The sequence below is a fragment of the Chenopodium album genome, chromosome 4, assembly GCF_948465745.1.
Source record: "Chenopodium album chromosome 4, dcCheAlbu1.1, whole genome shotgun sequence".
NCBI lineage: Eukaryota > Viridiplantae > Streptophyta > Magnoliopsida > Caryophyllales > Amaranthaceae > Chenopodium > Chenopodium album.
The window spans coordinates 78,862,070-78,875,257 of record NC_137837.1 but is presented as its reverse complement, the minus strand read 5'-3'; the positions used below and the strand labels follow the sequence as shown (position 1 = coordinate 78,875,257).

General features: G+C 36.7%; 2 protein-coding genes and 1 non-coding gene across 4 annotated transcripts; 1 reads left to right on the top strand and 2 right to left on the bottom strand.

The window, feature by feature from the left end:
• Positions 1–372: 372 nt before the first annotated feature.
• On the bottom strand, positions 373–12,103 carry LOC145629447 (uncharacterized). 2 transcript variants are annotated; one of them, XM_081682053.1, is made up of 4 exons: positions 11,980–12,103; positions 9,742–11,205; positions 9,424–9,485; positions 373–849 (listed from the first exon to the last, which is right to left on the bottom strand). In XM_081682053.1, the coding sequence occupies exon 2, from the start codon at positions 11,152–11,154 to the stop codon at positions 9,754–9,756; it is 1,401 nt and encodes a 466-aa protein (XP_081538179.1). In that variant the 5' UTR covers positions 11,155–11,205; positions 11,980–12,103; the 3' UTR covers positions 373–849; positions 9,424–9,485; positions 9,742–9,753. The 2 variants fall into 2 exon arrangements, with proteins under 2 accessions (XP_081538179.1, XP_081538177.1); XM_081682051.1 differs by having other exon boundaries at positions 373–839.
• Positions 7,090–9,198, bottom strand: LOC145628296 (uncharacterized). Its single transcript, XM_081680587.1, has one exon. The coding sequence runs from the start codon at positions 9,196–9,198 to the stop codon at positions 7,090–7,092; it is 2,109 nt and encodes a 702-aa protein (XP_081536713.1).
• LOC145629847 (small nucleolar RNA R71) lies at positions 8,879–8,985 on the top strand. The gene has a single exon (XR_014111976.1). It is a non-coding gene; the product is annotated as a small nucleolar RNA R71 (small nucleolar RNA).
• Positions 12,104–13,188: the final 1,085 nt, after the last annotated feature.

Below are 13,188 nucleotides of genomic sequence, written 5' to 3'. Positions count from 1 at the left end.
GGCATTGGCCCATATTCAACAATATCTTATATTTTCAATCCATGATCTGTTTAGAATTATTCAAGTACATACTTCATTACTTTGTATCTACTTGCTCGAACAATGCCTCTGGTTTTTGATTGAATTTTAACAAGTAACTAGTTCTGAATTCACTACTTTTGTCAATTCTCTAGTTTCTGGAGGAATTTTGGTCAGTTCTTAACTTCTTACTGCCCTTTGTTTTGGGGAGTTGGATTTGTGAGGACTGAAGGAAATAAGAATGGATAATTGATAGTTATATTATTCATTCAAATCCTCACATATATTCGCATAATTATATATACCCCTTAAATAAAGGAAATGCCTAATAGTATAATTGTGTAATCCAAAATGTGCATAAAAAAGGTTGTGCGTAGTGTTTCAACATCCTCATTATGAACAATCAAAACAACGTGAAATGTAAACATACTTATTCCTCACAACCTGCCATTGTTTGAAATGCTAACATACTTATTCAAGTTATCGCCTTATTATTCTACCATACTTTATCATACAGAAATTTCCTACCCCATCTTGCAATAACCATCTTCTTGACCATGACGGAATATTAACTCTAGTTGATGAAGACGGAGATAAATGTCTGATCAAGTTCCATCTTCTATATAATGAAGCTTGGCTCTGGATGGAGAGGATTCTCCACACTGACCATGGCTTGGTTGATGGGATTGACTTTGTCTCCCAACTCATCGAACCAGCTACCTTAAAGATAAGTTTTATTCCCTGTAAGTCTGTAACCACCATAGTATGAATTTCACTGCCTAACCGCCAACAGCTTGTATAGTAGAGAGAAATTGTAACACCTGGTTCATGCTGCAATCATGTCAGTATCTTTATACACACACAATGTTAGCCATAGTTTCCCGACCAATCCTAAGCCATGAGCTTCAAGAAGTAAAAACTATGAACAAATCAAGAAGTAAAGAATCTGACATCGCAAAACATTGACAGTTTAGTATTCAACACAGTAGCATTTTTTTTCCTTATCTTCAATCTGTTGCTGGTTGAAATTTGTAACATACATCCATATCCATCGTATGCTCAATCTGATATTCTAACCAAGTGCTGTGTACAATTGTGAGTAGATATTCACAAGTAATATTTGATCATTGATGAAAAGGTAAGATGAAGTGAAGAGCCCAATCTTAAGCCATAACAGTCGTACTCCTTTATATCTTTTCCTTCCGTTTAACCCTCTAAATTCTTTCATCCAAACAAAGTGTTGATTTCATGGTAACAAGGTTATAATATTTCATACTAAAATTCTTGTATTCTCCACAATTTCAAACAGCCAAGGTAGCTGAAGCTTTTCATGCATAATACTCAATGTCTTCAAATCTTATAACCTCATCAGCTTGCTTTGATTTGCTGGTCCTTGTTTGTTCTTTCTACTGATAAAAAATACAAATAAATTAACCAGATCATTTTTTTCCTGGGGAACAAAATCTTTTGCACCACAAGTAACTTCACCATTTTTTTCTTAGTTCTACAATTTTAAGGTAAAAGAACAGTTGTGACGAGCATAAAGCTGTTTGTACAGTAGGGGAGAGAAAGAGAGCATGACAAACTAGAGCAGCCGAGCAGGTAATGCTTCCTTCATACTCTGCTATTGAAATATAATGCTTCATGAAATTTTCTGGAATTTTGGTCTTTTTCTCCAGATCCTGTTGGGCTATTGGTGGTGGATTACTTAGGGTGAAGCTAGCAGATTTATGATTTATTTTTCTCCATGTTACAGCAACTAATTCTTGTCAAGCAGTTTTGACCAAACGTTACTGCAACTAATCGACTTTCACCTTTTGTCTTAACCTGTGATTTTTAAATTTTATTTTATTTTTTATTACATTTATTTTACTATTTTGTAAATAATTTATATAAATTGTTAACAAATCAATTAGAAGGGTAAAAGTTTACCTTATTTTGTAACTTTTGTTGCAGTATATTTTAATTATTTGCAAGAATTGCATTTTATGAGTGGAATGCTGTTTTCTATTGCTTAGTAGCTTAGTATGAGACCATGTCTTAACGACTTAACCTAAAGTCTATTGCTTAGAAACTGTCTGACACTGGGTCAATAAATGAAAATTTGATATAATTACAGGGGGGCTCTTGGTCAGGGCTGGAGGAGACAAAGTTACAATGGGAGTTGGATACTTCAACCAAATGGCCTACCGAGGTGTCATGGGGTCCATGGGAAGCACTTTGATCTGTTTCCTTTTTGGGTTCAAAAAAGCTTAAATGAATCCAAAACTGAAGGCTTATATTCACGTTTTTACCACATTTAGAGGTTTCAAGACCCAATAATGAAAACTCTCAGGAAGGTTGGGGATGCATCCTAAGGTCATATAATGTTGTTTGAAATTATATATGAACACTAGTCGGTCACATAAAAGGCCCATGGTGGCCTTGAATTAATCAAGGGAAGATTGCACATAAAATACTAATTGCTAAATTGACTTTTTTAGGGCAAAGTGTATTATTTTAACAACCCAAATAGCCTCCTAAGGTGTTGTAGGGTGTATGGGAAGCACCCTGTCTTATTTCCTTTCTAGGTCCAAAAAGGTAAAAAATTGTTCAAAACCTGATAATCCACGAAATCGAACCAATTTCGGAGGTTTAGGGACCTAAGGTCAAAAAATATCAAGATCGGAGGGGATGCATCCCGAGGTCATATAATGTTGTTTGGAACCATACATGACCACTAGTTGGTCATAATAAGTCTCATGGTGGCCTCGAGTTGACTAAGTGAGGCGTAAGTTGTTAACGACTAAACTAGCAACTTAAAGGAAAAGTGGACATTTTCAATCACCCAAATGGATTCCCGGGGTGTCGTGGGGTATATGGGAAGCACCTTGACATGTTTTCTTTCGGAGTCCAAAACTGAAGTGAATGTGTGGGCTATTATCCACGTTTCAGGCTAATTTTGAGAAATTTTTCCAAAACTGAAGTGAATGTGTTCTCTTGAGTCATACAAGTTGGTTTGGAACCATAAGAGGTTTATCAATAGGTGTATAAGTGTCAACTCTCAAGTATGAGTTTGTTTTAGTTATATGGTAGTGAAAAGCTACAATGGTTTTAATAATCATTAACTTGACATCGTGGGGACCTATTAAGGTGTCTCAAATCCTTTATCCTCATTGAGTCATTGGGGGTTAGTTGATTATTCCCAAATTCATTACTTTCATAACATTCCATTATAATGTTGATTTTATACTATACCATAATACTTTATTACTATTATATTGTATTGGTGTTGTGCTTGTTATTTGACAGTCAACACCAATCAATATTGATTTTGGTTTGATTGTCCACATACAATTGTTCATTTATAAAGGAATGGAAGTTTTTTTTTTAACTTAAGATGGAAAGTATCCATAACCTCCGTATGGAATGGTTGTTTACAAGAATAGAATATTCATATTATGGATTGATTGACAGATTGATGGCCTTCCAAACTTTGAAGCCCAAAGTAAATTACTATGGCCTTGTATATTCAGCACCTAGACAATATTGAATCAGGTAATGTAATTTGTAGTCCGTCCTACATTCTATGGCCAAATATGGATTCAAGAGAATTTAGAATGCTATTGGCGAGCAGCAGTCTATAATGTCCCTGGAACACTATTTTCCTACTTCTGTATGAAAGTAAACACCTAAGAATTTACACCTGGCAGGTTTTCAACATATTTTCCCCTAAATTTTCCATCATCCTGGGAAAGGGCTCTAACATAGGTGCTACAACAAAATATGAGATATAATGCAACAACATCCATTTATTCCCACAAATGTTTTAAGCCTCTACGAAGAAATATAAATCTAAGATTTGTTGTTATCCATAATCACAGCAGTAGTAGTGACCATCTACGAAGAATTGGATACTACTTCCTGTTTCTTTCACATGCATTGTTATAGATTTAAAGATATGCCAAAAACTTACAATAATGTCATGGAGGAAATGATCAATGATAGGCGTGTCGCGTACCTAACAAAAATAAACCTAACTAGACCACTACTATGTAGACGGGCAAGCAAGGGTCGGATCCCAAGAGACTATGGTTCAACTAATTAAATAGACTCAAGCAATTACTAAGCAAGTAACCAAATCAAACGAATGAGAATCAATAACTAAAGAACTAATTAAAGCAGTTAAACTAAATAATATGATAAATCAATGCTAAAAACATCCAAGATCAAGCATCACCACGAATACAATTAATGCAATAGTCGTTCTACCCCTAACATATAACTCAATTGATTAATGAGGAAAAGTAATCCCTATATAATACCAATGGTCTCTCCCGAGTTATCAATGGCTTCTCTAATAACAATCAAGCCTACTTCCGTGGAATCATGCAAATTAAAGACCTTGAGCACATTACTCTAACTTCCTAATCATCCGTTCAACTACTTCCGTGATGAACTTCAAACCCTTAATTGATTTATTCAAATCCGTCAAAACCCAACTCCCGTTGTGATTAAAACAATGGATTAATAACAATACTAATTATCCCTAATCTAATATTGGCATGAGCATAATCAATTAAGCATATCAATTGCAATTATCATTAGAGAATTTAAAGAATTAAATCATGCATCAATCATATTCGGGTTCCGCTAGATCTTGGAATAAAGAAACTACTCACACATATTAACGAAAGCAAAAACAATATTCAATGAAGAAAACATAATTAATAAGCAAGTAAAAGTAAAAGAAGGAATAAAGATGAATACCAATTGCTTGAATGAAGAAAAGTACCAATCGTTGATGAATAAAGATTAAAACTTGAAAATCAAATGTAATCTAGATCTAGAGAGAATATTAGGGTTCTAAAAGTGTTTAAAAGCTGCTAAGATAATAACTAAGTCTGTTTAGTCGGGCTTTACAAAGGGGTATTTATATCCCTTAATTAAGAAATCCCGAAAAATGATGAAAACGCGTCTCGCGAAGCTTTGCCCGGTCAGACCGGGCAAAGCCGCCCGGTCGGGCGCGAGAAACATCGCCCAAACGCTTCTTCACGTAGCCTTTCTTGTGAAGTTTCTTGTCTGCCCGGGCTGCCAGGGCAATGTTGCCCGGTTCGGGCGGACAAAAGCTACACTCTTCATACTTCCTCTTTTGAGACTTCTCTTCTTTCCTTCTTCGCCCTGGCTGCCAGGGCAATGTTGCCCTGCAGGGCGGACACGGGGAAAATTCTTTAACATCTTCATAAGCTCTCAAGGCTATCCAAAACAAGTCCAAATCATCCGAAAATCTTCATATACCTACAAAATCAACTAAATAGACCAAACCGCACTAGAGAAGAGGATATTAGCGAGAAGTAGCTCCGTAGAGCTCAAAAACCATAAGAAAATAGCTATAAAATGAGTATAAAATATGGTATAGAAAGTGTACATCAAATTCCCCCAAGCTATCTTCTTGCTTGCCCTCAAGCAAGACAATCAATGACTATCAACAACCAAATAAACATACTTCACCCCATAATAAAATTGAAAATATCATGCTCAAAATCGAAATCGGACACACAAGCATCTTAGCCAACCAATCACCTCATTCAGACTATCAATTAACCTGAATGGCCATCAAACAGAGTCAACCATGTACACATAAGGAATCGATGACTAGAATATCTCACTTAGTGGTCACTCTGCACAATTTTATGTGGCGAGCTAAAAATGAGCCCGATCTCTCTCCATCCCCACTAATAATGATAACCCCCTATCTCACAACACTCGCGTGTTTAAAGGGTGATAACGCCGCTCAACCTAGTCAAAAGTCGACTCGAAATGTGACAAATACTCCAGCATTTTGACAAAAGACTCGTTTCACATGAACACAATACTATGCACGAAGGTCAGAAGGTCTTTTTCAAGCTTGTAATGTAGGCCGGGTGAAAATGGGTAGGAAAATTTGGAAAATGTAGGCAAATATAGTCCCTCAGGGAAGCCATCAAAAATGAACAATACAAATTAAAATCCCATCGAACTAATTCACAAGAACACACACTCCAAACATAACTTGGATTGAGAGCAACTACCACCTTATTCACCCTACATAACAATTCATCGTACTACTCTTATTTCTGAAGCTCATTTATTTATCCATTAAGAAGCTGATTTTTTTTCCTTTTTTTTTTATTTTTTTCATTTCTTTTTCATTAAATTTTTTTTTATTTTAAATAACAAACTATAAGAGCTTCAAAAATAGATCATATAGCAAAAATTTCAAGAACCTTCAAGCTTCAAATTAATCTCCTCTAAAACATCATCACAAACCATAGAGAACACCAAGATAGATGGCTCCCCCAAGCTAGACTTGGGATAAGTTACTAATTGGGGCCGATAGGTTAATTTTGTGACTTAGATGAAGAACATGGACAAGGCTACAACATGGGTAAGCAAGAAGGGAACAGACGTTTCTAAATTCATCTGGAGGCTACCTAATGAACATGGCCTTCGTCCTCCTCATCGTGCATGTGCAATGTATCATGACACACTACTAAAAGTCTCAAGTCAAAACTAAGATCAATGTCACACCAGGAACTAACACACATGAATGAATATTAAAGGCTCAAGCCTCACAGTTAACACAGTCAAGCTCCAGATTCATACACAGTTGAGAAAAGTTGACTTCCATTAGGCCAAGACAATCCAAAATTAGATCATGATCATTTAATCCGCATTGCAAGTCTTTCAATCAAAATCAAGCTAAAAAAAAAAACTTTTAAATCATCAAGGATAGGGGCACAGGGAAGTAGTTTACTAGCTATTCATCGTCATGATGATTCACAAAGTAACTGCCCAAAGCCAAAAGTAATCCCTCCCCCAAGCTAAACTTCACATTGTCCTCAATGTGAACATATATCGAATAAGAACAAGCAAGGAAAAAAGAAAACTAGGCCCTAATGGCAGAGGCGGGATCATACCTAAGGGCGGAGCTGGGACCGCCCTCAAAATAATGTCGCGAAAAGGGAAAATAAAATAAATAAAAAAAACGGAATGGGTTGCCTCCCATTTAGCGCTTGTTTAAGGTCTTTAGCTCGACCCCTCTTTAGTAGCTCAACCTGGGTCACCACACGGAGAAGATACTCCGTGGTATTGCTCATTAATATATCCACCTCCAAACAACTCTTTCAAATTAGAGTCGATGTGTTTTGTGTCCGAGCTTATTTTAATGTAGCTAAACCCATCATGTGGTGGAATATTGTCATTTTTGCTCACAAGATTTCTATTAGAAACACACTTATCAACCAAAGGGTTAGTAGCATCAATTCTCAAACAAGTACCACCATCGAAAGTAAAATTATGGTCATTGAAAAGCTTAAACACAACTTGTTTATCCTGAGCCCTAATGGTCACTTGTCCTTTAGGAACATTTATTAAAGCTTGACTTGTAGCAAGAAAAGGGCGACCAAAGATAAGTGGGATCTTGAGGTCTTCTTTCATATCCACTACAACAAAGTCAACAGGAAAAACAAGTTCACCAATCCCAACTAATACATCTTCAACTACACCCTTAGGGAGTCTAACAGTTCTATCAGCCATTTGAAGAGATATGGGGGAGGGTTTAAGTTTTTTCAAACCTAATTTTTCATACAAAGAATAGGGCATTAAATTAACACTAGCACCTAGATCACACAAGACCCTATCAAAATATGTTTCGTTTATCATGCAAGGGATAGTAAAACTACCAGGATCATGCAATGTAGGTGGTAAGCTATCATGTAGAGGATCAGGACATTTCTCCTTTACTACCAAACTTTCTAATTTCTTGTCATTATGATCATGATCTAGAATTCCTTTCACAAAATTTGCAAATTGAGGCATTTGAATTATAAGATCAGAAAAAGGAATGGTAGCATATACCTTTTTAAGAGTCTCAGAATATTTCCCAAAATGCTTATCGAGCACGACTTTTGATAACCTTTGCGGGAAAGGCATCGGTTCCTCATAGGCTTGTGGAGCAACATATTTGGGACCTTCATTCTCATGTATTTCAGTTTTCGACTCTAAATTGCACACTTTCTTCTCTAATCCCCCCGTAGTCAACTCATCTCTCTTCACGAAAATTGCATTGCATTGTTTTGTTTGGACTTTTGCTTGATCTTGAAGAGTTGATAGATGACTCACTTGTTGTGATAATTGAGAAAGATGAGTTTCTATCCTCTTATTTTGAGCAACGAGCAGTTGGATCGAGTTTTCAAAATATTCATTCTGCCTTGCTTGTAACTCAAATTGCTTTGAAATAAGCTCTTGTTGTTGTTGTTGGGAAGTAGCAAAAGTCTCCATAATGGACTCAAGATTTGAAGATTGAGGTGGTGGTTGGTGCATGGGATGATGATTGATAGGTGCCCCTGCATGAAAAGCGGGTGGTGATGGAGGATTCGCTATAGCTTGAGTGTTCTTGTATGAGAACCCTTGATGATTTCTCCACCATTCATCAAATGGCCTTGTGGAGGTCGTGGTATAAATAGCATTGGCTTGCTCAATTGTCATTCCATCGTAATTGGGTTGACACTCCCGTGCCGTATGTCCTTGCAATCCACACATCTGACAAGTTTCCATCGAGGGTCGAGGGGACTCAGCTTGGAGTTGATTGACTTTATGAGTTAGTGCCTGCACAGAACTAGTCAACATGGTTAGAGCATCAACATCATGTTTATTACCTATGTTGATAGCATTTCGTCCCCTTGGATGGTAATTATCATTAGCCGCCATCTTCTCAATCAAATCCTTCGCATCGATTGGGTTCTTAGTCATGATGGAACCTCCGGACGCAGCATCAATGTAGATGCGAAACTCATGGGTCAAACCATTATAGAACGTTTGGATCAACATCCACTCTGGAATACCATGGTGAGGGCATTGTCTTTGCAATCGCTTAAATCTTCTCCATGCGTCATATAGGGATTCGTCATTGGATTGATGGAAAGTAGATAGCTCGTTCCTTAATTTTGCGGTTTTCTCTTGCCCCAAGAATTTGACTAGAAAGGCCTTGGCAAGCTTGTCCCACGTATCAAAAGAACCAATACCTTCATCTCGTAGCCACTCCCTTGCCCTATCCCTTAGTGAAAAAGGGAAAAGGCGTAGTCTAATAGCATCATCAGAGATCTTTAATGGATTTGGCTGTCTTGGTGACTTAGCTAAAAATACTAATAACTCCTCCATTATTTGACAGATTAACATAAAGCATTGGCAAGAATATAAAAATGACCCAAGTGATTAGAAAACAGATGGAAAGAAATCAAAATAGTGCCCATGTGATGAGGTGAGAGTGAAAATCCGCAAGCCACTAAGCCAAATAACGAAATTTGCAACTATTTCAAAACAGAAAAAAGGAAGGAAAAAAACAAAAAAATAAAAAGGTAAATCAACTATTAAAGGACTCCATACCACTTCTTAGTGACTAAGCTTTGCTTGAGCATATCAGAGGTGTCCAGCGTCCGCCACTACTCCTGGAACAAAAATAAAATGAATTCTGTTGTTAAGCACAGAAACACAACCCTGTAAAGACCATATTTCAGAGCACCAGAATCAGGACAACCAAGTTCAAATTTAATTAGTAGAATGTAATTCAGCTATGTCAAGTTGTCAACACTATTTTCTAAGAACTGCAAGGAAAATGAAGCAAAAAACATTACAATGCTTAAATTGACATGTAAATGATCTCAAAATCCATGAATAAATATAAGATTCAAATAACGTGCATACCATGGTGCACAATCATTCCAAGACAGGGTCCTGGGTAAGTTGATCAGCACTCATTTGTCTCAAAGATCTAACCATATGCTGATCGGCAGCACGAATATGAACGATTCTATCTTGCATACTCTGGAATGCAGGCATTGCAAATGCTTGAGATAATCTATCATGATGGCTTGGATCTTCAGAGAAGTTAATAAGTGATTCCCCAGCATTATCCCTAAGTTCCTCAGACTCATCTCGCAACATTTCTATCAGACACGGAATGGCTCCAGCATCAGCCAGGGTAGAACGGTCAGCTTCATGATAACTCAACTGTGCAATGGCTCCAGAGACTTTCTCTCTGATATCACTATTTCCCTCCTTTAAAAGACCAACAAGAATGGGAATTGCACCAGAGTTACTAATGACTGAAATCGAGTGTTGATAACCTGACAAATCCCATAGAACATCTGCTGCTGCAGCCTTCGCTTCAGCATCGTCTTCTTGGAGAATTCTTACCAAATGCTCAGTAACCTCAACTGCATTACTTTCAGCAACAGCCAATACACAGAAGACATCCTCTGCAACTTCCCTGCCCAATGGTTCAGGCCCTCGAAGAAGCTCTGCATACAAAGGTATAACCCCAGCTTGAGCAACGGGCCTAATGTAATCAACATGAGACGAAATGATACCCAAAGCATTCCCGGCCACAACTTTTGTCGAGGAATCTCCATTCTGCAGTAGATCTACAAGTGTTGGTATTGCACCCAACGCAACTAGTGTACGTCTTGCCCTCTTGACAATTCCAAGCAACCCAAGTGCCTGAGCAGCTCTTTCTCTCGACTCCATGCTACCATGCTTAGCAGCTTCAATAAGAAGACTTAATTCTCCAAGACAAACCAACGCTCTCCTGACCTCTCGGACCAATGCCAATGCACTTAAGGTTTCCAAGAGGTATTTTCTCCTACTGTCTGTGTATAACTTGAGCATATTAACAACAACTTCCAACCCACCACTTGAAAATATGTACACTCTGCTGTCTTTTACAAAAGTAACCACACCCCACAAACATTTTATCAAATAAATCTGACATCTACCACCAGACTGTTCTAAAATCTTCACAAAAGAAGCTAAGGTGCTCGGTATACAGATAAGCTTCAGCAACTCAGGATCATCTTTACAAGTTATGCGCTTCAAGCAATAAGCAGCAGCTTCTTGAAGAGGTCCTGGGTCTTTCGACGTCCCTTCAATGAGTCCAATGAGGATTGGCACTGTAAGCAATAATAAGTCATTGGGAACACTGTCTAACAAACTAGCTAGCTTGATAGTTGCTCGTAACCTTAAGATATCAGTCCCACTGTTTATTATTTCTTCATAAGAACGGTACAAATCATCCCACTCGGGAGATGTCAAGGGGGCGGTCGACACTTGTTGAGCCATGAAGTATCAGTCTAAGGATTGGTAACGCGAAACTCCTTAAACAAAAACCCCCTAAACTCACACACAAGGAACTATTAGAAAATATAAAAAGACAAATAAGCATAATATCTCCTTATATTCAATACAGAAAAATACAAGAAAAAAACAAATGGCATACAATAGTTCAAGTTCCTACTACAAATTAGGGTATACCAAATTACCAATATCATCAACTAGCATTCCAAGCATGAAAACTCATTACCCACATTTAAATTTTAAATACGTAATATTCACGATTCAAAATTAATTGTCACATTGTCCGTTGTCACACTTTGGATGTAACACGAGTATGCCGACATAAACTACCCTACATCAATCACTCGTTCCAAATTGGGGCATTATTAAAAAAATCCCAATAAAGATCCACCACTACACTATACAACAAAAACGTAACAACTTTTTCCGAACATCCCAAAATAATACGTGTGACTAGTATTTCTTGACGAAGGGGGCACAATAGTAATACCTAAAACAACGAAAAACGCCTGAAGTGACGTATGCATCAACAATTGAATTCATTGAACATTAAAAATTCTTTCTTTTTAGCACAAACAAATTATTATTAACAAACAATTTATTAAAATAAGAACTAATCAAACACCCAGCTCATAAAATGCGGAAATCATAAAGTTCACAGCTTTATAAATTATTAAAAAATTAAAAATTATATCTAGGAAAATTAAAAATTACAACAGGGAATTCTAAAATATTTAGCATAAATCATAATTAACTAATTAAGAATAATAATTATCAAAATTAGATAAAGGGAAGAGAGAGAAAATTGACCGTTATTTGGAGCAGCTTGGTTGGTTGAAGTCGGTTGAGAATGGAAGAGAGAGATTTGGAAATGTTTCTGGAATACAGAAAGTGTCGAATTTTTTTGTTGAAGACAATAAAAAATGAGTAGTAGTAAAACAAAATTAATTTAAATACGAAAAAATAAAATGAAATTTATGGTTAAAGGAAATGTAGGCTATTGGGCCTTTTTGTGTAATGGACCTTTGACTTGGGTTTGGGTTTGGGCTTGAGCTTGCATTTGTGTACAATTGGACTGTGTATACATTGTAAAAGCTATATATGTATATATATATATATATATGGAAAATTTGTCAGAAACAACCTTTTAAAGTGTCCACTTTATTTAAAATAACCTTTTAATTTTTTTTTTTGCAATTTCAGACCACATTATAAAAAAAATTTATCAAATACAACCAAATGTTACTTTCCGGCGTTGTCTCTATTTTTCCCGATGTTGACCACGAGTGTGCGAGTCACGTGACCTCCTATATTGCTTAATACACCCCTTTTCCCTCCAATTAACTCCTATTAAAACTAGGAGTGAGCAAAAATTTCGGGTATCCGGAATTGGAACTGGAACCGGCGGGTCCGGAATCGGAATTGGACCCGGTGGTTCCAATTCCGGGTAATAAATTAAGGACCCGGTTATAACCAATTCCAATTCTCAACTTTTTGGAACTGGAACCGATTGGGTACCCGGTTACCTAATGTATGATAAACTAAATAAATTTTAAATAATAAAAATATGTTGAATGTATCTAATTTGTAAATTTAAAAAGTATTATTAATACCTAACATAGATACAAATAGCTTAATGCATATATAAATATAAGTATTAAACGCTAAAAATGAACCTAACTAAAATAAAAATTATAATTTGTATTATATTTTAACAATTACATACATAAGTGGGTACCCGGAATTGGAACCGGTACACGGTGGTTCCAATACCAATTCCTAAATTTTAGGATCCGATTGAACCAATTCCAATTCCGGATCCGAATTTTAGGACCCAGTTCCAACCAATTCCAAGTCTGGGTCCTAAAATTTTGACCGGGTCCCCGGTTTGCTCACCCCTAATTAAAACTCCTGCTTCTCTTTCATCCCTCTTTTAGTACGAGTATATTGGAGGGAAAGTTGGTGTATTAAGCAATATACGAGTTCATGTGCGTTGCACACTAGTGGTCAACATCGGGA